Genomic DNA, 26828 nt, shown 5'->3' with positions numbered 1-26828 from the left:
ATTTGGGGAATAAATTTAGTTCAGACTTGTATTGAAGTTGATAACATCTTTACTCAAATAAAATTGTATCAGGGAACAATCTTCCAACTTTATCTTGGTCACCAGCAAGCTTTGGAATAAGTTTTGGCAGGCAAACACATTCTGCTCTGCTACATCTGTACTCTTTCTCTGGCTCTGCTGATAGGATTAAATATAAACTTTTCCTTTCTGTTGAACCTAGCTTTCTGTAGTCCGACTCTGTCTTTATCTCTGTCTTGGTATCTTTAGCTTTCTCTTTGTCTCTGTTTCTTTAGTCCTGTCTTTATTCAGAGAATCCTTACACTTGACTCTGGAGACATTCAGCTTAGGCCTCCAGGCCCAGCAGAGCAGACAGTGCTCTGCTGACTGGAACACAGCCTTCCCCTTGCAGGGGGTACACGCAACTCACTCCTGCAGGTCTCGTACAGCAGGAACGAGGGCCTGCTGCCTCCCCATACAGGGGCTACTCTCAAACTCAAACTCACTAACTAAACTCCTCCCTCTCTATAGAGGGCTAGAATGGAAAGCAGGTTCCACTCCAGACAAACTAACTCTGCCATAGATGCTGCCATCTGCTGGTAAACCAGGCACATTACACTTTAACAGTTGCATTACAGGGAAAAGAATATACATATGATACAGGACCTGGAAATCAATACATAAGATGACATTGGGTAAACCTTAGGAGATAGTAGGGGGCACAAAGAGGTGGTAATACCACAGGGGGTTCCGGTCCCCCACTGCTTGCCTCTGAGTGTTATTGGCTATGCGGATGATGTGACTGTGGAGATATCTGAGCCTCGTGAGGTGCAGATGTCTGCAGACATCAGAAGCTACTCGGAGGCCTCAGGGTCTCTGGTCAATCTTGAGAAGAGTCAAGCTTTCTAGACACTGAGTTCTGGACTGCCACAATTTGCGAAGGCCTCCACCTATATTAAGATCTTTGGGGTTAAATTTGGGAGGGATGATAATTCCAAACTAAATTGGGAAGAAAGATTGGAAATGCAAAGGTACAGCAATGGAAGAACTGGAGGCTGACCTAAATGTTGAAGACTTACCTGGTCCCTGTCTTCTTATATGTGTCTGTCATTTTTCCTTTGCCAGAATCTTTCTCGGCTAGGCTGTTTAGCCTGTTCTTCCAGCTTCTTTGGGGGAACAGGTTGAACCCAGTAAAAAGAGGGATCACCTACCTACAGAGGAGAGAGGGTGGGCTGGATATAATAAATCCAAGGGTCTTCTTTGACTTCATGTTCCTAAAAGTTAAAGGGTTTGTCCGGGTTCAGCTCTGAACCCGAACATATCCCTATTTTCACCCAGGCAGCCCCCCTGACTTGAGCAATGGAGCATTTCATGCTCCGATTCTCTCCTTTGCCCTGCGCTAAATAAATCGCACAGGGCAAAGGCATTTTATGGGGTTACGGTGACGTATCGGGCTCCCCATGGGGCTGCCAGGTGGAGGCTTCTGCCTAGCAGTGAGCCCAGTGACGTCACTGGCACTGATGGGCGGGCTTTAGCACTGCCCTAGCCTGTAAAACAGCCCATCAGAACCGGTGACGTCACCGAACACACCCGGCAGTGTGCTATTGTAAATAAAAGAGCCTGTGCCCTGGGGGGGCTGCCTGGGTGAAATTATGGGTATGTCCGGGTTCAGCTCTGAACCCGGACAGCCCTTTAATTTTGGTTCCCTGGACTCGCAGAACAGCTCCCTGTGGGTGAATAGTGTCAGGGACTGGATATTGCTTTTTGCAGAATCTTGGGTACGAGGCGGCAGTCTCAACAGGGGGAGACTCGTGACTACCTTCCCCAGTATCTGGACTATTGTCTCAAATGCCTTAAAAAAAGAGGTATACAGAAGTCTTCTATTCATGCTAAGACCAGAAAAGAGCTGTACTTATGGGGATGTAAGACCTTCTGTTTACAGCCCATACTAAAAGACTGTACGACCACCATCTGACAAGACTGTCTGAGGTTCCTCAACGCTGTAAGGCTCCTTCCTAAATTTTTTGGATATTGCTTTGCTGTCCTTTAAATAGGAAGCTTTTTCTTAAAAAGAACTTAACATTTTTGAGCATGTCAGATCGCAAGTGTCCCTTCGGTTGTCAGCAGGAGGAAACCATGGCACATTTTATTTCAGAGTGATGGGAAGAGAGAAAAATATGGCAGGAAATATCCCGTAAGCTAAAAATTCCATGACTGCAGTCCCTAAAATACCCAGACATCATCTACAGGGTACCATCTAATGTAGGTAACATTGACCGGGGGACCATGTATCTGATCATTACCGTCCTCAAATACTATCACTGGAACACCAGAACCAGAGTGTCCATCAGTAACAAGCCATTCCAGCACACTGCTCCTATGTACAGGAATATAACTATCACTGGAACACCAGAACCTGTACATAGGAGCAGTGTGCTGGAATGGCTTGTTACTGATGGACACTCTGGTTCTGGTGTTCCAGTGATAGTATTTGAGGACGGTAATGATCAGATACATGGTCCCCCGGTCAATGTTACCTACATTAGATGGTACCCTGTAGATGATGTCTGGGTATTTTAGGGACTGCAGTCATGGAATTTTTAGTTTACGGGATATTTCCTGCCATATTTTTCTCTCTTCCCAATACTGAACCTATGTACAAGAATATAACTACTATAATACTGCTCCTATGTACAAGAATATAACTACTAAAATACTGCCTCCTATGTACAAGAATATAACTACTAAAATACTGCCTCCTATGTACAAGAATATAACTACTATAATACTGCTCCTATGTACAAGAATATAACTACTATAATACTGCTCCTATGTACAAGAATATAACTAATATAATACTGCTCCTATGTATAAGAATATAACTACTATAATACTGCTCCTATGTACAAGAATATAACTACTATAATACTGCCTCCTATGTACAAGAATATAACTACTATAATACTGCCTCCTATATACAAGAATATAACTACTATAATACTGCTCCTATGTACAAGAATATAACTACTATAATACTGCTCCTATTTTCAAGAATATAACTACTATAATACTGCTCCTATGTACAAGAATATAACTACTATAATACTGCTCCTATGTACAAGAATATAACTACTATAATACTGCCTCCTATGTGCAAGAATATAACTACTATAATACTGCCTCCTATGTACAAGAATATAACTACTATAATACTGCTCCTATGTACAAGAATATAACTACTATAATACTGCTCCTATGTACAAGAATATAACTATTATAATACTGCTCCTATGTACAAGAATTTAACTACTATAATACTTCTTCTATGTACAAGAATATAACTACTATAATACTGCCTCCTATGTACAAGAATATAACTACTATAATACTGCTCCTATGTACAAGAATATAACTATTATAATACTGCTCCTATGTACAAGAATTTAACTACTATAATACTTCTTCTATGTACAAGAATATAACTACTATAATACTGCTCCTATGTACAAGAATATAACTACTATAATACTGCTCCTATGTACAGGAATATAACTACTATAATACTGCCTCCTATGTACAGGAATATAACTACTATAATACTGCTCCTATGTACAAGAATATAACTACTATAATACTGCTCCTATGTACAAGAATATAACTACTATAATACTGCTCCTATGTACAAGAATATAACTACTATAATACTGCTCCTATGTACAAGAATATAACTACTATAATACTGCTCCTATGTACAAGAATATAACTGCTATAATACTGCTCCTATGTACAAGAATATAACTACTATAATACTGCTCCTATGTACAAGAATATAACTACTATAATACTGCCTCCTATATACAAGAATATAACTACTATAATACTGCTCCTATGTACAAGAATATAACTACTATAATACTGCTCCTATGTACAAGAATATAACTATTATAATACTGCTCCTATGTACAAGAATATAACTACTATAATACTGCTCCTATGTACAGGAATATAACTACTATAATACTGCCTCCTATGTACAAGAATATAACTACTATAATACTGCTCCTATGTACAAGAATATAACTACTATAATACTGCTCCTATGTACAAGAATATAACTATTATAATACTGCTCCTATGTACAAGAATATAACTACTATAATACTGCCTCCTATGTACAAGAATATAACTACTATAATACTGCTCCTATGTACAGGAATATAACTACTATAATACTGCCTCCTATGTACAGGAATATAACTACTATAATACTGCTCCTATGTACAAGAATATAACTACTATAATACTGCTCCTATGTACAAGAATATAACTACTATAATACTGCTCCATTGTACAAGAATATAACTGCTATAATATTGCTCCTAAGTACAAGAATATAACTACTATAATACTGCTCCTATGTACAACAATATAACTACTATAATACTGCTCCTATGTACAAGAATATAACTACTATAATACTGCCTTCTATGTACAAGAATATAACTACTATAATACTGCTCCTATGTACAAGAATATATCTACTATAATACTGCTCCTATGTACAAGAATATAACTACTATAATACTGCTCCTATGTACAAGAATATAACTACTATAATACTGCTCCTATGTACAAGAATATAACTACTATAATACTGCCTCCTATGTACAAGAATATAACTACTATAATACTGCTCCTATGTACAAGAATATAACTACTATAACACTGCCTCCTATGTACAAGAATATAACTACTATAATACTGCTCCTATGTACAGGAATATATCTACTATAATACTGTCTCCTATGTACAAGAATATAACTACTATAATACTGCCTCCTATGGACAAGAATATAACTACTATAATACTGCTCCTATGTACAGGAATATATCTACTATAATACTGTCTCCTATGTACAAGAATATAACTACTATAATACTGCTCCTATGTACAAGAATATAACTACTATAATACTGCCTACTATATACAAGAATATAACTACTATAATACTGCTCCTATGTACAAGAATATAACTACTATAATACTGCTCCTATGTACAAGAATATAACTACTATAATACTGTCTCCTATGTACAAGAATATAACTACTATAATACTGTCTCCTATGTACAAGAATATAACTACTATAATACTGCTCCTATGTACAAGAATATAACTACTATAATACTGCTCCTATGTACAGGAATATAACTACTATAATACTGCTCTTATGTACAAGAATATAACTACTATAATACTGCCTCCTATGTACAAGAATATAACTACTATAATACTGCCTCCTATGTACAAGAATATAACTACTATAATACTGCCTCCTATGTACAAGAATATAACTACTATAATACTGCCTCCTATGTACAAGAATATAACTACTATAATACTGCCTCCTATGTACAAGAATATAACTACTATAATACTGCTCCTATGTACAAGAATATAACTACTATAATACTGCTCTTATGTACAAGAATATAACTACTATAATACTGCCTCCTATGTACAAGAATATAACTACTATAATACTGCTCATATGTACAAGAATATAACTACTATAATACTGCCTCCTATGTACAAGAATATAACTACTATAATACTGCCTCCTATGTACAAGAATATAACTACTATAATACTGCCTCCTATGTACAAGAATATAACTGCTATAATACTGCTCCTATGTACAAGAATATAACTACTATAATACTGCCTCCTATGTACAAGAATATAACTACTATAATACTGCCTCCTATGTACAAGAATATAACTACTATAATACTGCCTCCTATGTACAAGAATATAACTGCTATAATACTGCTCCTATGTACAAGAATATAACTACTATAATACTGCTCCTATGTACAAGAATATAACTACTATAATACAGCCTCCTATGTACAAGAATATAACTACTATAATACTGCTCCTATGTACAAGAATATAACTACTATAATACTGCCTCCTATGTACAAGAATATAACTACTATAATACTGCTCCTATGTACAAGAATATAACTACTATAATACTGCCTCCTATGTACAAGAATATAACTACTATAATACTGCTCCTATGTACAAGAATATAACTACTATAATACTGCTCCTATCTCATGTATTGTCTGATCTCGTTCCTTTTTATTGCACAGTATGCCCAGTATGCAGAGATTGTGAACTTCATCCTCCCAGATGGAACCGCTCGTAGTGGTCAAGTTTTGGAGGTTGCAGGAACTAAAGCCATTGTCCAGGTAACATCTAACACTGAGTGGGAATATTTTTCTTGCTGCTCTCCTGATTTCCACAATTTGCTTTCTACCTTTATCTCATTCCATTTTGTTTCTCCTCAGCTCTACCTCTGCCCTCTCCCAGCTTTCCTCACTCCATCTCTTCCCTTTTTCTCTTCTACCTGAATTTTGTTTTCTGTCTCTGGTGGCACAAATCCCGATCTATATTTACCACCTCCACCTTATTCCTATTCTATTACCAGCAGCTCCATTTCCCTCTTACCTCATCTACACAAACATTACTTCTGAGATCCATCTCCACCAACTACTTCTCCCTCCTGCTCCCACTACCATAGGCTCTAATACCAGTATTTCCTTGAACCCCAATTCCAATGTCATCTTCTTCTATCCAGGTTAGATGAGTGTCAGGGAGATCTGTTCTTCATTGCCTAGCACATCATCACCTGATATGACTATGATTTTCTCCAAGGTGAGGTATGGATAAGGAACCCACTTCTGGAGCCACAAATCTTGCACCAGCTCACAATTCTGGGCTCCTCATCCATTTCATTCCTTTCTTGGCCTCACTGGTAAAAAGATCATATTCAGAGTAGACATTCTGTATCTTCCAAGTTGGTGATGTCCATCTGATTTATCCAAAGGGGTTAGCCCATGAACAACATGGATCACCTGTTGGTGTTCAGGTTGGTCCTCCATTCTCATTGTCATGAGGTGGTCACGCATCCGCAGTACTGTTCCATTCACGCAGAGCACTGAGGAACGCTCGTGATCGTTGGAAGTCCCAGTGATCATCCATTTATGATCGGTGATCCATGTTGTTTGTGGGCCAACCCCTAGTTCTTGAATGATTTTCCTTTTAGAATTTAATTTCTTCCTCCCGACTGGAAGAGGAGATCTTCTTGGTGCAAACACATTAGTAACTGAGCCTAAAGCTGCTCATACACATGGGAGAAAAATCAATGGAAGTATATGAGGTGACTCATCATTGGAGGTGCTCCTGTGGCCTATGTCACCTGGTAGACCAGGGTTCTTTATCTAATGTGTGTGGCCAACTTGTGGATGAAGTGTGTTCCAGGCCTTATTATGTAGCACGTACATTAGAAATTTAGTGACGTATTACCCAGATGACTGGGAGTGCTATGGACATGTAATACGGAATGGAGAGAGACCTTGCCAGTCCTGATTCAAGTCCCTCCTCCATTTATGTAACCAAGGTAGACCGCACTATTGACCTGTGTACAACCTCTCTTGGCTAGCTGCCAACCTTCCCTTATTTAATCCCAGCGAGACCTTCCCAGAGCCCTCTTAATCCCATTAGAGAGTCAGCCTCAGAGCCGAGCAAGCAGCAGCAGCTTAGGCTGAGTCGCACACAGGCACAGCTCTCTGCAGATGTGCCACGGAACATTCCTAGGCCACACGGATCTAATTAAAGCCCCGATCCGGAGGTTAATTTCCACAAATGGTGTCAAATATTGTACTAATCACTGGGTTCTGCTCGCCTTTCATTTTTCCATGGAGATTCCATGTATTCCAGCTTCTTAGGGGGGTTCACATCCCGTTACAAAAACGCAGCGCACCACGTTCTTGTATCCTGCACAGTCCGCTAAATGAAATGTAACCTAGTGGAACTCTATGGTGAAGGATGCCACTGTATGTATGGCATCAGTCTGAGGTGTCCGCTTAACGTATACGTTAAACGGATGGGGAAAAACCTGATATGAACTCAGCCTTATACTGCAGAGATTTTAACGTAAAAAAAAAAATGGATAAAGGTCCAACCAAAAACACCATGAGATGTTCCAGATGGAATGATTCCATGGAACTACAGATTTTAAATCTATCTATCTATCTATCTATCTATCTATCTATCTATCTATCTATCTATCTATCTATCTATCTCATAACGTAAGACACTAATGTTTGTGACTGGTTTCCACCAATCTGTGAATGACCACATCCCTAATTTGACAAACCACCCCCAGTTCTTAAAGGTGCTGGTTATTCTTGTGGTTGCACCTTAGCACTCATCGGTTAGCAGGAGCCTACCTTCGTTATCAGTAGCTTCCCTTCTATACATGATGATAAATCTCACATACAATAAAAAAAAGTAAAAGGATGCATAAGAGAAAGTGAAAATCATTAATTGACTTATTAACCCCTTACAACCAGCACTCTCCCCCCCCCCCCCCCCCCTTCCCCAGCACCTTAAAAGCTTCCCTGGCAGCTTAGAGGTCCGGTGTGAATGAAAACGCAAAGAGATCCCCCTCCTTCCCCAAATCCCTACACATTATCCCTGGCTTTCACTTGGATCTGACTTTCTCCTGCGGTGTCTGCTTTAATCCTCACTAATTGCCAGTAATTGGGTTCTTGCCCCGGGTCTCTGCAGGTGTTTGAAGGCACATCTGGGATAGATGCCAAGAAAACAACTTGCGAATTCACAGGGGACATCCTAAGGACACCTGTTTCCGAAGACATGCTGGGTACGTTGGACAGGGGTTAATGTAATGATGTTACTGCAGGTAAAGTCCGGAGAGACATCCTTCTCGTCCACATCTATTCTGCGTAGGTCCTTTCGGTGGTGGCTCTATAATAACTCATCACTGGATGAATACTCCAACTTTCTGGTGGCTAGATGAAGGTCTTAGTATTTGGGCAGCCCGCGTCTATGTCCATCTGTTTGATTGCTAAGGAGGATGAAGCCAGACTTCTATGGACTGTCTACCCATCAAAATCCCTTGTCTTATAGAAGCTCACTTGGCCATACCATAGAATGTTCCTGCACCCATTAGGTACATCGAACAACCACGTATGGACACACTAAGATCACTAGGTGAGAGGTGTTCTCTGTGCACCGACTCCCTCTAGAAGGCTGGGCTCCTGATTAGGGCCATTGTGGAGGTCTTCTCTAATGATCCATTAGAACCTTGATAAGAGTCATCAGTGACCTTTCTGTGCTACCTATACATACTCAACATTGCCTTGAAAGATGACCATCTCCAACCATTCAATGCCAGGCAGCATTGCCTAGATGCAGGGTTGGACTGGGGTTCCTTGGCCCACCAGAGGAATTTTCTTGGGACCCAACTCCCATGTTACCAATAAAGTCTAAGATACTTTGATTCAAAGACATAGACCCTGGTGGCAATTTATTGTCTACAAAGGCAGCTCCAAATATTCTCCTGGACCTTTGGGGCCCAATTTGGTATCAGAACCTGGGCCCACCGGAGGATTCTCTGGTACTCTGGTTGGCCAGTCCGACACTGCCTAGATGGATAGGACCCATACTTCTGTTTAAAGACTGACATCTAGGGTATGCTCCCACATGGCAAATGTACCTCATATAGGAACAGCTGTCAAAAGTTTGGTCGACAGTTCTCTAAACCATGCGGCCAGCTTTAGAAATCTGTGTTGCATGCCTCCAGGTTTGCAAAACGTAAAACAAAAATTTTGGCACATGGTCAGCCTCAAATGCATAGATTCTAAAAATTGTATAGTGTTTGAGGGTTAGCTTTTGCCTTAAAATTGCACGATGATAAGTTGATCTACCTGGACTCGTTTTTTGACATTTGTGATGACATTACTATATTAGCCCAATGGACTATGCAGTTCGAAAAATTTTGGAAAAATGTTGTAAAATTGTTCCATAGTGACAAAAATGTCATGTACCTTGTTATCTCCAATCCAAACCAGAGCTATGCACTGTGGGAGATGACCCTCTCTCTACCTAACCTATGCTTCCTCCAACATGTCCAATTTCTGACCAGCATTTTTGAAGACTGAAAGTTGGAAAATTTCCACCAAGGTTGGCTGAAACCATCACATGTCTCTCTTAGGCTGGGTTCACACGGGCATCACGTTTTGGCTCAGGATGCGTCCCGGGTGCATTGCGGCAAACCCGCGCTAGTAGGTATGCAATTGCAGTCAGTTTTGACTGCGATTGCGTTCCGTTGTTCAGTTTTTATCGCGCGGGTGCAATGTGTTTTGCACACGCGTGATAAAAAAATGAATATGGTACCAAGACCCGAACTTCTTCACTGAAGTTCAGGTTTGGGTTAGGTGTTGTGTAGATTGTATTATTTTTTCTTATAACCATGTTATAAGGGAAAATAATAATAATCGGGTCAGCATCCCGATCGTCTCCTAGCGTGAAAATCGCACCACATCCGCACTTGCTATGCGATTTTCACGCAGCCCCATTCACTTCTATGGGGCCTGCGTTGCGTGTAAAATTCACAATATAGAGCATGCTGCGATTTTCACGCAACGCACAAGTGATGCGTGAAAATCAGCGCTCATGTGCACAGCCCCATAGAATTGAATGGGTCCGGATTCAGTGCGGGTGCAATGCGTTCACCTCACGCATTGCACCCGCGTGGAAATCTCGCCCGTGTGAACCCAGCTTTACATTGCACTCGTCCACCAGGATGTTGGTGCATTTCATATAGCTACTCCATGGATCATTCATCTGCTCGAAGCATTGAACCCCTCCCACCTCCAGGAACACCAACGCGTTAGATGGCAGCAGATCCAGAAACCCATCTGGTCTTAGGTTAGGTGTGGTCTGCTGTTGAGCCCCCCTCAAGTTAGGCCCCGCGGTCTCTGTGGTAGGTATGACACTGATTCTAACCATTGTCCTCCCAACATATTGACTCTGGTCACTGAACTACAGCATCGTGAAGAATGGTGGTGACATTGGGCATAGCCCATCCCCACCCTGCCAAAGACCGATGCCCCCCCTTCCCCCCCAAAAAAAAGCCTTAATTAGTTTCACAACATTTGCAGAAAACATTGTAATAAATAAAAAAAACCTCATTCATTTCCCATTTATAGATCTCTTTGTCCCGCGCTAATAGCGTCTTTAAGTAAAGTGAATTATCGGCCGGTGGGAGGTTGTTAATTAGGTCGGAGATTTCGAGACCTACAAGCCTAATGAGCGCTGGATTTTTCTCCTTTTTTATTTTTATTCCTGAGCCTGCAAGAAAACCAGCAGCGAAGGTCCCTGGCGAGGCCGTCTGGCCATTCATAGAGCTCCTCAATGGCAAGCTGTATTCCCAGATGGAATAGGAGGTGGGGGGGAGGGCGACTTTGGGATGGAAAATGGTCCTGATCCGGAACAGTTAACCCCTCTTATTCCAGAGCATACATACAGAGTCTGAATCTATTCCTTAATGTTGTCCTCCAAAAATAGCCATAAACTTGATTTTCTTAACCGACCCTTTTTATTATCTTATTTTGACTCCCACATTTAACCTCCTCACATATATTTTGAACCCATTTATTTTTCCTCTGTCGATTTTCCATTTTAGATTCATTATAATATTGTCCTTTATTTTGACTCCTAAAGTAAATTTTTTCGTATTTCCTGTGCCTAGGAACTAAAATGATTTTGACTCCGTCCGTTCTCACACCTTCTCCTTAAACTAGATTTATTTTTGCTCCTTCATTTATATTCACATTTTGACCCCAAAACCAGATTCAGATTTTGTAAGCTAGAATTTTATTATCTCCTTTAGGGCTCATTCACAAGACCGTGGTTTGGTTCCGCATCCGAGCAGCATTTTTTGCGGCTCGGATGCGCACCCATTCACTTCAACGGGACCGCAAAAGATGTGTGCTGTCCGCATCCGTTGCTCCGTTACGTGTCCTCGCATAAATAATAGATTATGTCCTATTCTTGTCAGTTTTGCGGACAAGAATAGGGATTCCTACAATGGGCCGCCTGTCCCGTCGCGCAAATTGCGGAAGGCACACGGACGGCATCCGTGTTTTGCGGATCCGCAATTTGGGACTGCAAAACACGGCACGGTTGTGTGAAGGAGGCCTTAGGCCCCTTGCAGACGAGCGTGTCCGGATTAGGTCCGGATGCGTCCCGGTGCATTGCGGCAAACCCGCGTGAGTAGGAACGCAATTGCAGTCAGTTTTGACTGCGATTGCGTTCCGATGTTCATTTTTTATCGCGCGGGTGCAATGTGTTTTGCACGCGCGTGATAAAAAACTGACTGTGGTACCCAGACCCCAACTTCTTCACAGAAGTTCAGGTTTGGGTTAGTTGTAGTGTAGATTGTATTATTTCCCCTTATAACATGGTTATAAGGGAAAATAATAGCATTCTGAATACAGAATATGCATAGTACAATAGCGCTGGAGGGGTTAAAAAAATAAATAAAATAATTTAACTCACCTTAGTCCACTTGTTCGCGCAGCCGGCTTCTCTTCTATCTTGTTCTATGAGGAATAGGACCTTTGATGACGTCACTACGCTCATCACATGGTCCGTCACATGATCCATCACCATAGTGATGGATCATGTGACGGACCATGTGATGAACGTAGTGACGTCATCAAAGGTCCTATTCCTCACAGATGAAGACAGAAGACATGCGGGCTGCGCGAACAAGTGGATTAAGGTGAGTTAAATTATTTTAAATTTTTTTTTTAACCCCTCCAGCGCTAGTTTACTATGCATTCTGTATTCAGAATGCTATTATTTTCCCTTATAACCATGTTATAAGGGGAAATAATAAAGATCGGGTCTCCATCCCGATCGTCACCTAGCAACCGTGCGTGAAAATCGCACCGCATCCGCACTTGCATTCATTTCTATGGGGCCTGCGTTACGCGAAAAACGCACAAAGAGGAGCATGCTGCGATTTTCACGCAACGCACAAGTGATGCGTGAAAATCACCGCTCGTGTGAACAGCCCCATAGAAATGAATGGGTCCGGATTCAGTGCGGGTGCAATGCGTTCAACTCACGCATCACATCCGCGCGGAATAATCACCCGTGTGAAAGGGGCCTTAGGCTGGGTTCACACTTGAGCGTTTTACAGCGCGTTCAAACGCGCTGAAAAACGCCCTACGCTCAAACAAGTTCTTGAGCTTCTTTGGGGCGTTTTGACGCGCGTTTGTGGCCATAGGACACTGCAGTCAATCACATGAAAACGCTCAACACATGAAAACCAATGCTTCCCTATGGCCCTGGTTCTCACTTGAGCGTTTTACAGCGCGTTTGAACGCGCTGAAAAACGCCCTACGCTCAAACAAGTTCTTGAGCTTCTTTGGGGCGTTTTGACGCGCGTTTGTGGCCATAGGACACTGCAGTCAATCACACAAACGCGCGTCAAATGCGCGTTTACTATTGCAAAAAACGTGCATAAAAACGCGCGACAAAAACGCGCGTTAATCGCGCATATCAAATACGCTCAGGTCTGAACCCAGCCTTACTCATTTTGACTCCTTAAACAAGGTTTAGTTTTGCCCCATCATTTATATAACATAGTAACATAGTACATAAGGCCGAAAAAAGCCCTCTGTCCATCCAGTTCGGCCTGTTATCCTGCAAGTTGATCCAGAGGAAGGCAAAAAAAACCCTGTGAGGTAGAAGCCAATTTTCCTCACTTTAGAGGAATAAAAAATTCCTTCCCGACTCCATTCAGACAATCAGAATAACTCCCTGGATCAACGACCCCTCTCTAGTAGCTATAGCCTGTAATATTATTACACTCCAGAAATACATCCAGGCCCCTCTTGAATTCCTTTATTGTACTTACCATCACCACCTCCTCAGGCAGAGAGTTCCATAGTCTCACTGCTCTTACCGTAAAGAATCCTCTTCTATGTTTGTGTACAAACCTTCTTTCCTCCAGACACAGAGGATGTCCCCTCGTCACAGTCCTGGGGATAAATAGATGATGGGAGAGATCTCTGTACTGACCCCTGATGTATTTATACATAGTAATTACATCTCCCCTCAGTCGTCTTTTTTCTAAAGTGAATAACCCTAATTTTCCTTATTTTGCGGAACGGAACAGCTGGCCCCTAATAGAAAAGTACTATCCTTGTCCATAATGCGGACAATAATAGGACAAGTTCTATTTTTTTGCAGAACGGAAATACGGAAACAGAATACACACGGAGTGCCTTCAGTTTTTTTTGCGGACCCATTGAAATGAATGGTTCCATATATGGTCCGCAAAAAAAAACAAAACGGAATGAAAATACATTTGTGTGCAAGATGTCTTAGGGTACTTTCACACTTGCATTGTGAGGATCCAGTAGGTAGTTCCGTTCGCGAAAATGCCTGCCGGATCCGGAAATCACAAATGCATTGCAATACCGGATCCGTCTCTCTGGTGTCACCCGGAAAGTCAGATCCGGCATTCCGTCAAGTGTTTTGGAATTTTGGCCGAAGAAAATACAGCAGCATGCTGCGGTATTTTCTCTGGCCAAATACCGTAAGAGTGGCAGAACTGAAGACATCCTGATGCATACTGAATGGATTGCACTCCATTCAGAATGCATTAGGATAAAACTGAAGAGTTTTTTTTCCGGTATTCAGTCCCTAGGACAGAACTCAATACTGGAAAACTTTAACACCAGTGTGAAAGTACCCTTACCCAGTGTTTTACCATTTAGTATGTACGGGTGACTTGCATTATTCCTTCCCATGTGCATAACTTTACATTTATCAGTGTTAAACCTCATCCGCCACTTATCTGCCCAAGCCTCCAATCTATCCAGATCCATCTGTAGCTGTGTACTGTCCTCTGTAGTATATATACAGTATACTGTCCTCTGTAGTATACATACAGTATACTGTCCTCTGTAGTATATATACAGTATACTGTCCTCTGTAGTATATATACAGTATACTGTCCTCTGTAGTATATATACAGTATACTGTCCTCTGTAGTATATATACAGTATACTGTCCTCTGTAGTATATATACAGTATACTGTCCTCTGTAGTATATACACAGTATACTGTCCTCTGTAGTATATATATACAGTATACTGTCCTCTGTAGTATATATACAGTACACTCTCCTCTGTAGTATATATATACAGTATACTGTCCTCTGTAGTATATATACAGTATACTGTCCTCTGTAGTATATATACAGTATACTGTCCTCTGTAGTATATATATACAGTATACTATCCTCTGTAGTATATATACAGTATACTGCCCTCTGTAGTATATACACAGTATACTGTCCTCTGTAGTATATATACAGTATACTGCCCTCTGTAGTATATATACAGTATACTGTCCTCTGTAGTATATATACAGTATACTGTCCTCTGTAGTATATATACAGTATACTGTCCTCTGTAGTATATATATACAGTATACTATCCTCTGTAGTATATATACAGTATACTGTCCTCTGTAGTATATATACAGTATACTGTCCTCTGTAGTATATATACAGTATACTATCCTCTGTAGTATATATACAGTAAACTGTCCTCTGTAGTATATATACAGTAAACTGTCCTCTGTAGTATATATGCAGTATACTATCCTCTGTAGTATATATGCAGTATACCGTCCTCTGTAGTATATATACAGTATACTGTCCTCTGTAGTATATATACAGTATACCGTCCTCTGTAGTATATATGCAGTATACCGTCCTCTGTAGTATATATACAGTATACTGTCCTCTGTAGTATATATACAGTATACCATCCTCTGTAGTTTATATACAGTATAGTGTCCTCTGTAGTATATATACAGTATACTGTCCTCTGTAGTTTATATACAGTATACTGTCCTCTGTAGTATATATACAGTATACTGTCCTCTGTAGTATATATACAGTATACTGTCCTCTGCAGTATATATATACAGTATACTGTCCTCTGTAGTATATATACAGTATACTGTCCGCTGCAGGATATATATACAGTATACCGTCCTCTGTAGTATATATACAGTATACTATCCTCTGTAGTATATATACAGTATACTGTCCTTTGTAGTATATATACAGTATACGGCCCTCTGTAGTATATATACAGTATACTGTCCTCTGTAGTATATATACAGTATACTGTCCTCTGTAGTATATATACAGTATACTGTCCTTTGTAGTATATATACAGTATACCGTCCTCTGTAGTATATATATATACAGTATACTGCCCTCTGTAGTATATATACAGTATACTGTCCGCTGCAGGATATATATACAGTATACCGTCCTCTGTAGTATATATACAGTATACTGTCCTTTGTAGTATATATACAGTATACTGTCCTCTATAGTATATATATATACAGTATATGGCCCTCTGTAGTATATATACAGTATACTGTCCTCTGTAGTATATATACAGTATACCGTCCTCTGTAGTATATATACAGTATACTGTCCTTTGTAGTATATATACAGTATACGGCCCTCTGTAGTATATATACAGTATACTGTCCTCTGTAGTATATACACAGTATACTGTCCTCTGTAGTATATATATACAGTATACTGTCCTCTGTAGTATATATACAGTATACTGTCCTCTGTAGTATATATACAGTATACTGTCCTCTGTAGTATATATACAGTATACTGTCCTCTGTAGTATATATACAGTATACTGTCCTCTGCAGTATATATATACAGTATACTGTCCTCTGTAGTGTATATACAGTATACTGTCCTTTGTAGTATATATACAGTATACCGTCCTCTGTAGTATATATATACAGTATACTGCCCTCTGTAGTATATATACAGTATACTGTCCGCTGCAGGATATATATACAGTATACCGTCCTCTGTAGTATATATACAGTATACTGTCCTTTGTAGTATATATACAGTATACTGTCCTCTATAGTATATATATACAGTATACGGCCCTCTGTAGTATATATACAGTATACTGTCCTCTGTAGTATATATACAGTATACCGTCCTCTGTAGTATATATACAGTATACTGTCCTTTGTAGTATATATACAGTATACTGTCCTCTATAGTATATATATACAGTATACTGTCCTCTGTAGTATATATACAGTATACTGTCCTCTGCAGTATATATACAGTATACTGTCCTCTGTAGTATATATACAGTATACTGTCCTCTATAGTATATATATACAGTATACTGTCCTCTATAGTATATATATACAGTATACTGTCCTCTGTAGTATATATACAGTATACTGTCCTCTGTAGTATATATACAGTATACTGTCCTCTGTAGTATATATACAGTATACTGTCCTCTGTAGTATATATACAGTATACTGTCCTCTGTAGTTTATATACAGTATACTGTCCTCTGTAGTATATATACAGTATACTGTCCTCTGTAGTATATATACAGTATACTGTCCTCTGTAGTATATATACAGTATACTGTCCTCTGTAGTATATATACAGTATACTGTCCTCTGTAGTATATATACAGTATACTGTCCTCTGTAGTATATATACAGTATACTGTCCTCTGTAGTATATATATACAGTATACGGCCCTCTGTAGTATATATACAGTATACTGTCCTCTGTAGTATATATACAGTATACTGTCCTCTGTAGTATATATACAGTATACTGTCCTCTGTAGTATATATACAGTATACTGTCCTCTGTAGTATATATACAGTATACTGTCCTCTGCAGTATATATATACAGTATACTGTCCTCTGTAGTGTATATACAGTATACTGTCCTTTGTAGTATATATACAGTATACCGTCCTCTGTAGTATATATATACAGTATACTGCCCTCTGTAGTATATATACAGTATACTGTCCGCTGCAGGATATATATACAGTATACCGTCCTCTGTAGTATATATACAGTATACTGTCCTTTGTAGTATATATACAGTATACTGTCCTCTATAGTATATATATACAGTATACGGCCCTCTGTAGTATATATACAGTATACTGTCCTCTGTAGTATATATACAGTATACCGTCCTCTGTAGTATATATACAGTATACTGTCCTTTGTAGTATATATACAGTATACTGTCCTCTATAGTATATATATACAGTATACTGTCCTCTGTAGTATATATACAGTATACTGTCCTCTGTAGTATATATACAGTATACTGTCCTCTGTAGTATATATACAGTATACTGTCCTCTGTAGTATATATACAGTATACTGTCCTCTGTAGTATATATACAGTATACTGTCCTCTGTAGTATATATACAGTATACTGTCCTCTGTAGTATATATACAGTATACCGTCCTCTGTAGTATATATACAGTATACTGTCCTCTGTAGTATATATACAGTATACTGTCCTCTGTAGTATATATACAGTATACTGTCCTCTGTAGTATATATACAGTATACCATCCTCTGTAGTATATATACAGTATGCTGTCATCTGTAGTATATACAGTACATACCAAAATTTGGACACACCTTCTCATTCAAAGAGTTTTCTTTATTTTCATGACTATGAAGGCATCAAAACTATGAATTAACACATGTGGAATTATATACATAACAAACAAGTGTGAAACAACTGAAAATATGTCATATTCTAGGTTATTCAAAGTAGCCACCTTTTGCTTTGATTACTGCTTTGCACACTCTTGGCATTCTCTTGATGAGCTTCAAGAGGTAGTCCCCTGAAATGGTTTTCACTTCACAGGTGTGCCCTGTCAGGTTTAATAAGTGGGATTTCTTGCCTTATAAATGGGGTTGGGACCATCAGTTGCGTTGAGGAGAAGTCAGGTGGATACACAGCTGATAGTCCTACTGAATAGACTGTTAGAATTTGTATTATGGCAAGAAAAAAGCAGCTAAGTAAAGAAAAACGAGTGCCCATCATTACTTTAAGAAATGAAGGTCAGTCAGTCAGCCAAAAAATTGGGAAAACTTTGAAAGTAAGGGCTATTTGACCATGAAGGAGAGTGATGGGGTGCTGCGCCAGATGACCTGGCCTCCACAGTCACCGGACCTGAACCCAATCAAGATGGTTTGGGGTGAGCTGGACCGCAGAGTGAAGGCAAAAGGGCCAACAAGTGCTAAGCATCTCTGGGAACTCCTTCAAGACTGTTGGAAGACCATTTCAGGGACTACCTCTTGAAGCTCATCAAGAGAATGCCAAGAGTGTGCAAAGCAGTAATCAAAGCAAAAGGTGGCTACTTTGAAGAACCTAGAATATGACATATTTTCAGTTGTTTCACACTTGTTTGTTATGTATATAATTCCACATGTGTTAATTCATAGTTTTGATGCCTTCATAGTCATGAAAATAAAGAAAACTCTTTGAATGAGAAGGTGTGTCCAAACTTTTGGTCTGTACTGTATATATATATATATATATACATACAGTATACTGTCCTCTATAGTATATATATACAGTATACTGTCCTCTGTAGTATATATACAGTATACTGCCCTCTGTAGTATATATACAGTATACTGTCCTCTGTAGTATACATACAGTATACTGTCCTCTATAGTATATATATACAGTATACTGTCCTCTGTAGTATATATACAGTATACTGCCCTCTGTAGTATATATACAGTATACTGCCCTCTGTAGTATATATACAGTATACTGTCCTCTGTAGTATACATACAGTATACTGTCCTCTATAGTATATATATACAGTATACTGTCCTCTGTAGTATATATACAGTATACTGTCCTCTGTAGTATATATACAGTATACTGTCCTCTGTAGTATATATACAGTATACTGCCCTCTGTAGTATATATACAGTATACTGTCCTCTGTAGTATACATACAGTATACTGTCCTCTATAGTATATATATACAGTATACTGTCCTCTGTAGTATATATACAGTATACTGTCCTCTATAGTATATATATATACAGTATACTGTCCTCTGTAGTATATATACAGTATACTATCCTCTGTAGTATATATATATATATATATATATATATATAGTATACTGTACTCTGTAGTATATGTACAATATACTGTCCTCTGTAGTATATATATATACAGTATACCGTCCTCTGTAGTATATATACAATATACTGTCCTCTGTAGTATATATATATACAGTATACTGTCCTCTGTAGTATATATTCAGTATACTGTCCTCTGTAGTATATATACAGTATACTGTCCTCTTCCATGTTAATTACTTTACACAGTTTAGTGTCCTCTGTAAAACTTGATACTTTACTATGCAAGCCTTCTACAAGATCATTAATAAATATATTGAAGAGAATAGGGCCCAATACTGACCCCTGAGGTACCCCACTAGTGACAATGACCCCTCCAGTACTGACCCCTGAGGTACTCCACTAGTGACAGTGACCCCTCCAGTACTGACCCCTGAGGTACTCCACTAGTGACAGTGACCCCTTCAGTACTGACCCCTGAGGTATTCCACTAGTGACAGTGAATCCTCCAGTACTGACCCCTGAGGTACTCCACTAGTGACAGTGACCCCTCCAGTACTGACCCCTGAGGTACTCCACTAGTGACAGTGACTCCTCCAGTACTGACCCCTGAGGTACTCTACTAGTGACAGCGACCCCTCCAGTACTGACCCCTGAGGTACTCCACTAGTGACACTGACTCCTCTACTACTGACCCCTGAGGTACTCCACTAGTGACTGTGACTCCTCCAGTACTGACCCCTGAGGTACCCAACTAGTGACTGTGACTCCTCCAGTACTGACCCCTGAGGTACCCCACTAGTGACAGTGACCCCTCCAGTACTGACCCCTGAGGTACCCAACTAGTGACTGTGACTCCTCCAGTACTGACCCCTGAGGTACTCCACTAGTGACAGTGACCCCTCCAATACTGACCCCTGAGGTACCCCACTAGTGACTGTGACTCCTCCAGTACTGACCCCCTGAGGTACTCCACTAGTGACACTGACTCCTCCAGTACTGACCCCTGAGGTACTCCACTAGTGACTGTGACTCCTCCAGTACTGACCCCTGAGGTACCCCACTAGTGACACTGACTCCTCTACTACTGACCCCTGAGGTACTCCACTAGTGACTGTGACTCCTCCAGTACTGACCCCTGAGGTACCCAACTAGTGACTGTGACTCCTCCAGTACTGACCCCTGAGGTACCCCACTAGTGACAGTGACCCCTCCAGTACTGACCCCTGAGGTACCCAACTAGTGACTGTGACTCCTCCAGTACTGACCCCTGAGGTACTCCACTAGTGACAGTGACCCCTCCAATACTGACCCCTGAGGTACCCCACTAGTGACTGTGACTCCTCCAGTACTGACCCCCTGAGGTACTCCACTAGTGACACTGACTCCTCCAGTACTGACCCCTGAGGTACTCCACTAGTGACTGTGACTCCTCCAGTACTGACCCCTGAGGTACCCCACTAGTGACAGTGACTCCTCCAGTACTGACCCCTGAGGTACTCCACTAGTGACAGTGACCCCTCCAGTACTGACCCCTGAGGTACTCCACTAGTGACAGTGACTACTCCAGTACTGACCCCTGAGGTAATCTACTAGTGACAGTGACCCCTCCAGTACTGACCCCTGAGGTACTCCACTAGTGACAGTGACCCCTCCAGTACTGACCCCTGAGGCACTAAACTAGTGACTGTGACTCCTCCAGTACTGACCCCTGAGGTACCCCACTAGTGACTGTGACTCCTCCAGTACCGACCCCTGAGGTACCCCACTAGTGACACTGACTCCTCTAGTACTGACCCCTGAGGTACTCCACTAGTGACTGTGACTCCTCCAGTACTGACCCCTGAGGTACCCCACTAGTGACTGTAACTCCTCCAGTACTGACCCCTGAGGTACTCCACTAGTGACAGTGACCCCTCCAGTACTGACCCCTGAGGTACCCCACTAGTGACTGTGACTCCTCCAGTACTGACCCCCTGAGGTACTCCACTAGTGACACTGACTCCTCCTGTACTGACCCCTGAGGTACTCCACTAGTGACTGTGACTCCTCCAGTACTGAGCCCTGAGGTACCCCACTAGTGACAGTGACTCCTCCATTACTGACCCCTGAGGTACTCCACTAGTGACTGTGACTCCTCCAGTACTGACCCCTGAGGTACCCCACTAGTGACAGTGACCCCTCCAGTACTGACCCCTGAGGTACCCCACTAGTGACAGTGACCCCTCCAGTATTGACCCCTGAGATACTCCACTAGTGACACTGACTCCTCCAGTACTGACCCCTAAGGTACTCTACTAGTGACTGTGACTCCTCCAGTACTGACCCCTGAGGTACTCCACTAGTGACTGTGACTCCTCCAGTACTGAGCCCTGAGGTACCCCACTAGTGACAGTGACTCCTCCATTACTGACCCCTGAGGTACTCCACTAGTGACTGTGACTCCTCCAGTACTGACCCCTGAGGTACCCCACTAGTGACAGTGACCCCTCCAGTACTGACCCCTGAGGTACCCCACTAGTGACAGTGACCCCTCCAGTATTGACCCCTGAGATACTCCACTAGTGACACTGACTCCTCCAGTACTGACCCCTAAGGTACTCTACTAGTGACTGTGACTCCTCCAGTACTGACCCCTGAGGTACTCCACTAGTGACTGTGACTCCTCCAGTACTGACCCCTGAGGTACTCCACTAGTGACAGTGACCCCTCCAGTACTGACCCCTGAGGCACTCCACTAGTGACTGTGACTCCTCCAGTACTGACCCCTGAGGTACCCCACTAGTGACCCTGACTCCTCCAGTACTGACCCCTGAGGTACTCCACTAGTGACAGTGACCCCTCCAGTACTGACCCCTGAGGCACTCCACTAGTGACTGTGACTCCTCCAGTACTGACCCCTGAGGTACCCCACTAGTGACTGTGACTCCTCCAGTACTGACCCCCTGAGGTACTCCACTAGTGACAGTGACCCCTCCAGTACTGACCCCTGAGGCACTCCACTAGTGACTGTGACTCCTCCAGTACTGACTCCTGAGATACTCCACTAGTGACAGTGACCCCTCCAGTACTGACCCCTGAGATACTCCACTAGTGACAGTGACTCCTCCAGTACTGACCCCTGAGGTACCCCACTAGTGACAGTGACCCCTCCAGTACTGACCCCTGAGGTACCCCACTAGTGACAGTGACCCCTCCAGTACTGACCCCTGAGATACTCCACTAGTGACAGTGACTCCTCCAGTACTGACCCCTGAGGTACTCCACTAGTGACTGTGACTCCTCCAGTACTGACCCCCTGAGGTACTCCACTAGTGACACTGACTCCTCCAGTATTGACCCCTGAGATACTCCACTAGTGACTGTGACTCCTCCAGTACTGACCCCTGAGGTACTACACTAGTGACAGTGACCCCTCCAGTACTGACCCCTGAGGTACCCCACTAGTGACTGTGACTCCTCCAGTACTGACCCCTGAGGTACTCCACTAGTGACAGTGACCCCTCCAGTACTGACCCCTGAGGTACCCCACTAGTGACAGTGACTCCTCCAGTACTGACCCCTGAGGTACCCCACTAGTGACTGTGACTCCTCCAGTACTGACCCCCTGAGGTACTCCACTAGTGACACTGACTCCTCCAGTACTGACCCCTGAGGTACTCTACTAGTGACTGTGACTCCTCCAGTACTGACCCCTGAGGTACTCCACTAGTGACTGTGACTCCTCCAGTACTGACCCCTGAGGCACTACACTAGTGACTGTGACTCCTCCGGTACTGACCCCTGAGGTACCCCACTAGTGACACTGACTCCTCCAGTACTGACCCCTGAGGTACCCCACTAGTGACAGTGACCCCTCCAGTACTGACCCCTGAGGAACTCCACTAGTGACTGTGACTCCTCCAGTACTGACCCCTGAGGTACCCCACTAGTGACTGTGACTCCTCCAGTACTGACCCCCTGAGGTACTCCACTAGTGACAGTGACCCCTCCAGTACTGACCCCTGAGGCACTCCACTAGTGACTGTGACTCCTCCAGTACTGACTCCTGAGATACTCCACTAGTGACAGTGACCCCTCCAGTACTGACCCCTGAGATACTCCACTAGTGACAGTGACTCCTCCAGTACTGACCCCTGAGGTACCCCACTAGTGACAGTGACCCCTCCAGTACTGACCCCTGAGGTACCCCACTAGTGACAGTGACCCCTCCAGTACTGACCCCTGAGATACTCCACTAGTGACAGTGACTCCTCCAGTACTGACCCCTGAGGTACTCCACTAGTGACAGTGACTCCTCCAGTACTGACCCCTGAGGTACTCCACTAGTGACTGTGACCCCTCCAGTACTGACCCCTGAGGTACCCCACTATTGACAGTGACTCCTCCAGTACTGACCCCTGAGGTACCCCACTAGTGACAGTGACCCCTCCAGTACTGACCCCCTGAGGTATTCCACTAGTGACACTGACTCCTCCAGTACTGACCCCTGAGGTACTCCACTAGTGACAGTGACCCCTCCAGTACTGACCCCTGAAGTACTCCACTAGTGACTGTGACTCCTCCAGTACTGAGCCCTGAGGTACTCTACTAGTGACAGTGACCCCTCCAGTACTGACCCCTGAGGTACCCCACTAGTGACAGTGACCCCTCCAGTACTGACCCCTGAGGTACTCCACTAGTGACAGTGACCCCTCCAATACTGACCCCTGAGGTACTCCACTAGTGACAGTGACCCCTCCAATACTGACCCCTGAGGCACTCCACTAGTGACACTGACTCCTCCAGTACTGACCCCTGAGGTACTCCACTAGTGACACTGACTCCTCCAGTACTGACCCCTGAGGTACCCCACTAGTGACAGTGACCCCTCCAGTACTGACCCAATACTCCTTCATTTTGACACCAAAAGCAAATTTTGTTTTTATAAAATTGATATTGTATCACCTTCTTCAGAGGGTCAAATTTTGAGACCCTCAGGAACGTGGAAAACCTGTGCGGACAGTTTTTGTACATTCTGACACCATCATTCATTTTTGCTCCATCGTTTATATTCACTCCTTCGTTCCTTTTGACCCCCAAAACCAGATTTTATTTTTGTAAACTGGAATTTTATCATTCCCTTTATGCCTCTTGCTCAGAGTCACGACCATTTTTTTCTTTCCATTTGCAGGCGGTTTTTTGCTCTCCGTTTACGGAACCTTTCATTTCAATGGTTCCGCAAAAAAAACTGAATGTACTCCGTATGCATTCTGTTTCCGTATTTCCGTTCCGTAGAAAGATGTCCTATTATTGCCTGAAAATCATGTTCCGTGGCTTAATTCAAGTCAATGGGTCCGCAAAAAAACCGGAGCACATACGGAATGTATTCCGTATGTCTTCCGTATCCGTTCCGTTTTTGCAGAACCATCCATTGAAAATTTAATGCCCAGCCCAATTTTTTCTATGTAATTACTGTATACTGTATATGCCATACGGAACGGGAATGGAAACACAACGGAAACAAAAAACGGGACAAAGGATCTGTGAAAAACGGACCGAAAAATACTGAAAAAGCCAAACGGTCGTGTGAAAGAGGCCTTAGGTGTCAAATGTTGACTCCCCTCCTCCCATGGCACTATGAAATCGGAGGTGCCCAGAGGTGCAATGTGGGGGCATAGATTTCTATCAGTACAACTCAGATCCATAATATTGCCCAGTGCATCCATTGCAACGACTTCTGGCGCCCTGGCTATTTAACCCATTAATGTTCTTCATCTTGTCCCAAAGTTTTTTTTTAGTTTATTTATTTATTTTTAATAAATCTATTCTAAGTGGTATAACACGTTTCTGTTATTCCTGCCACTAGGGGGCCCCATTTCTAGCCACTAGGGGGCCCCATTTCTAGCCACTAGGGGCCCCATTTCTAGCCACTAGTGGCCCCATTTCTAGCCACTAGGGGGCCCCATATTTTAGCCATTAGAGGGCATCCTTTCAAGACTGATGTTTCTAGGTATGAAAGGACTGCGGGAAAGCTGGGTGGCGTGCTGAGGTCAGTATGTACTGTCTATGTGGTCAGCACTGGGCTCCTACAAACACTGATCCCATATCGCTTCCCATTTTAGGGTTTTATATTTTAGAGCGAATTACTTTTTGCATATAGCGCCATCTGCTGGCCACAGAGGGTACTGCTCCTGCACAGGAGACACCGATCAGTGTGGTGGGCCTTTAAATGAACTGAATGATGAGGCAGGTGGTCCACGGAGGAGGAAGACGAGCTGTGGGGTAGAGCGGCACTGACGTGACATGAACACGTCTTTTCATGTATAAGGAGGCGTTTTTCTGCCTCTGTGCCGCATTATCTAAGCCATGGTTTGAGCTGTCTGTAGGGGGCGCCTCTCACCTGGAGCCCTTTAAGGATCCGTGTTCCATCTTCTTTATTTGCATCGGGGGCACAAATGACATGAGGTAGGAGACGCTGGAGTGGCGCAGAAGGTTACTGACCTTTCATGGTCACTGAGTCTCCTTCCTGACAGGGATGTCAGTGTTATGTGCAGTGACAGGGCGAGCGGGCGATGGTCCCTGAGTGCTAGAAAGTGGGCCACCCCATCAGGGCGCTGAGCCATCACAGGGACCCGGGTCCGACACGTGTGTCCTACTAATGTGACATACACAGACCACCGGCTGCAGGTGGATGGATGGATGGATAGATAGATATAAGATGGATAGATAATAGATAGATAGATAGATATGAAATAGAGAGATAGATAATAGATAGATAGATAGATAATAGATAATAGATAATAGATAGATAGATAGATAATAGATAGATAATAGATAATAGATAGATAATAGATAGATAATAGATAGATAATAGATAATAGATAATAGATAGATAGATAGATAATAGATAATAGATGATAGATAGATAA

The 26828-nt window shown here is 42.2% G+C and overlaps 1 protein-coding gene and 1 long non-coding RNA gene across 2 annotated transcripts in view; both read left to right on the top strand.

The window, feature by feature from the left end:
- ATP6V1B1 (ATPase H+ transporting V1 subunit B1) overlaps positions 1–26828 on the top strand; it is a 78624-nt gene that overhangs the window by 38752 nt on the left and 13044 nt on the right. Inside the window, exons 3-4 of the mRNA XM_040419366.1 lie at positions 6159–6257; positions 8641–8734. Coding sequence (XP_040275300.1) covers positions 6159–6257; positions 8641–8734 — 193 coding nt within the window. The remainder of the gene's footprint in view (positions 1–6158; positions 6258–8640; positions 8735–26828) is intronic.
- LOC120990508 lies at positions 23817–24596 on the top strand. Its single transcript, XR_005776429.1, has 3 exons — positions 23817–24102; positions 24412–24455; positions 24544–24596. It is a non-coding gene; the product is annotated as an uncharacterized LOC120990508 (long non-coding RNA).

The sequence above is a fragment of the Bufo bufo genome, chromosome 2, assembly GCF_905171765.1.
Source record: "Bufo bufo chromosome 2, aBufBuf1.1, whole genome shotgun sequence".
Classification (NCBI taxonomy): domain Eukaryota; kingdom Metazoa; phylum Chordata; class Amphibia; order Anura; family Bufonidae; genus Bufo; species Bufo bufo.
This window is presented reverse-complemented; position numbering and strand designations above follow the sequence as displayed.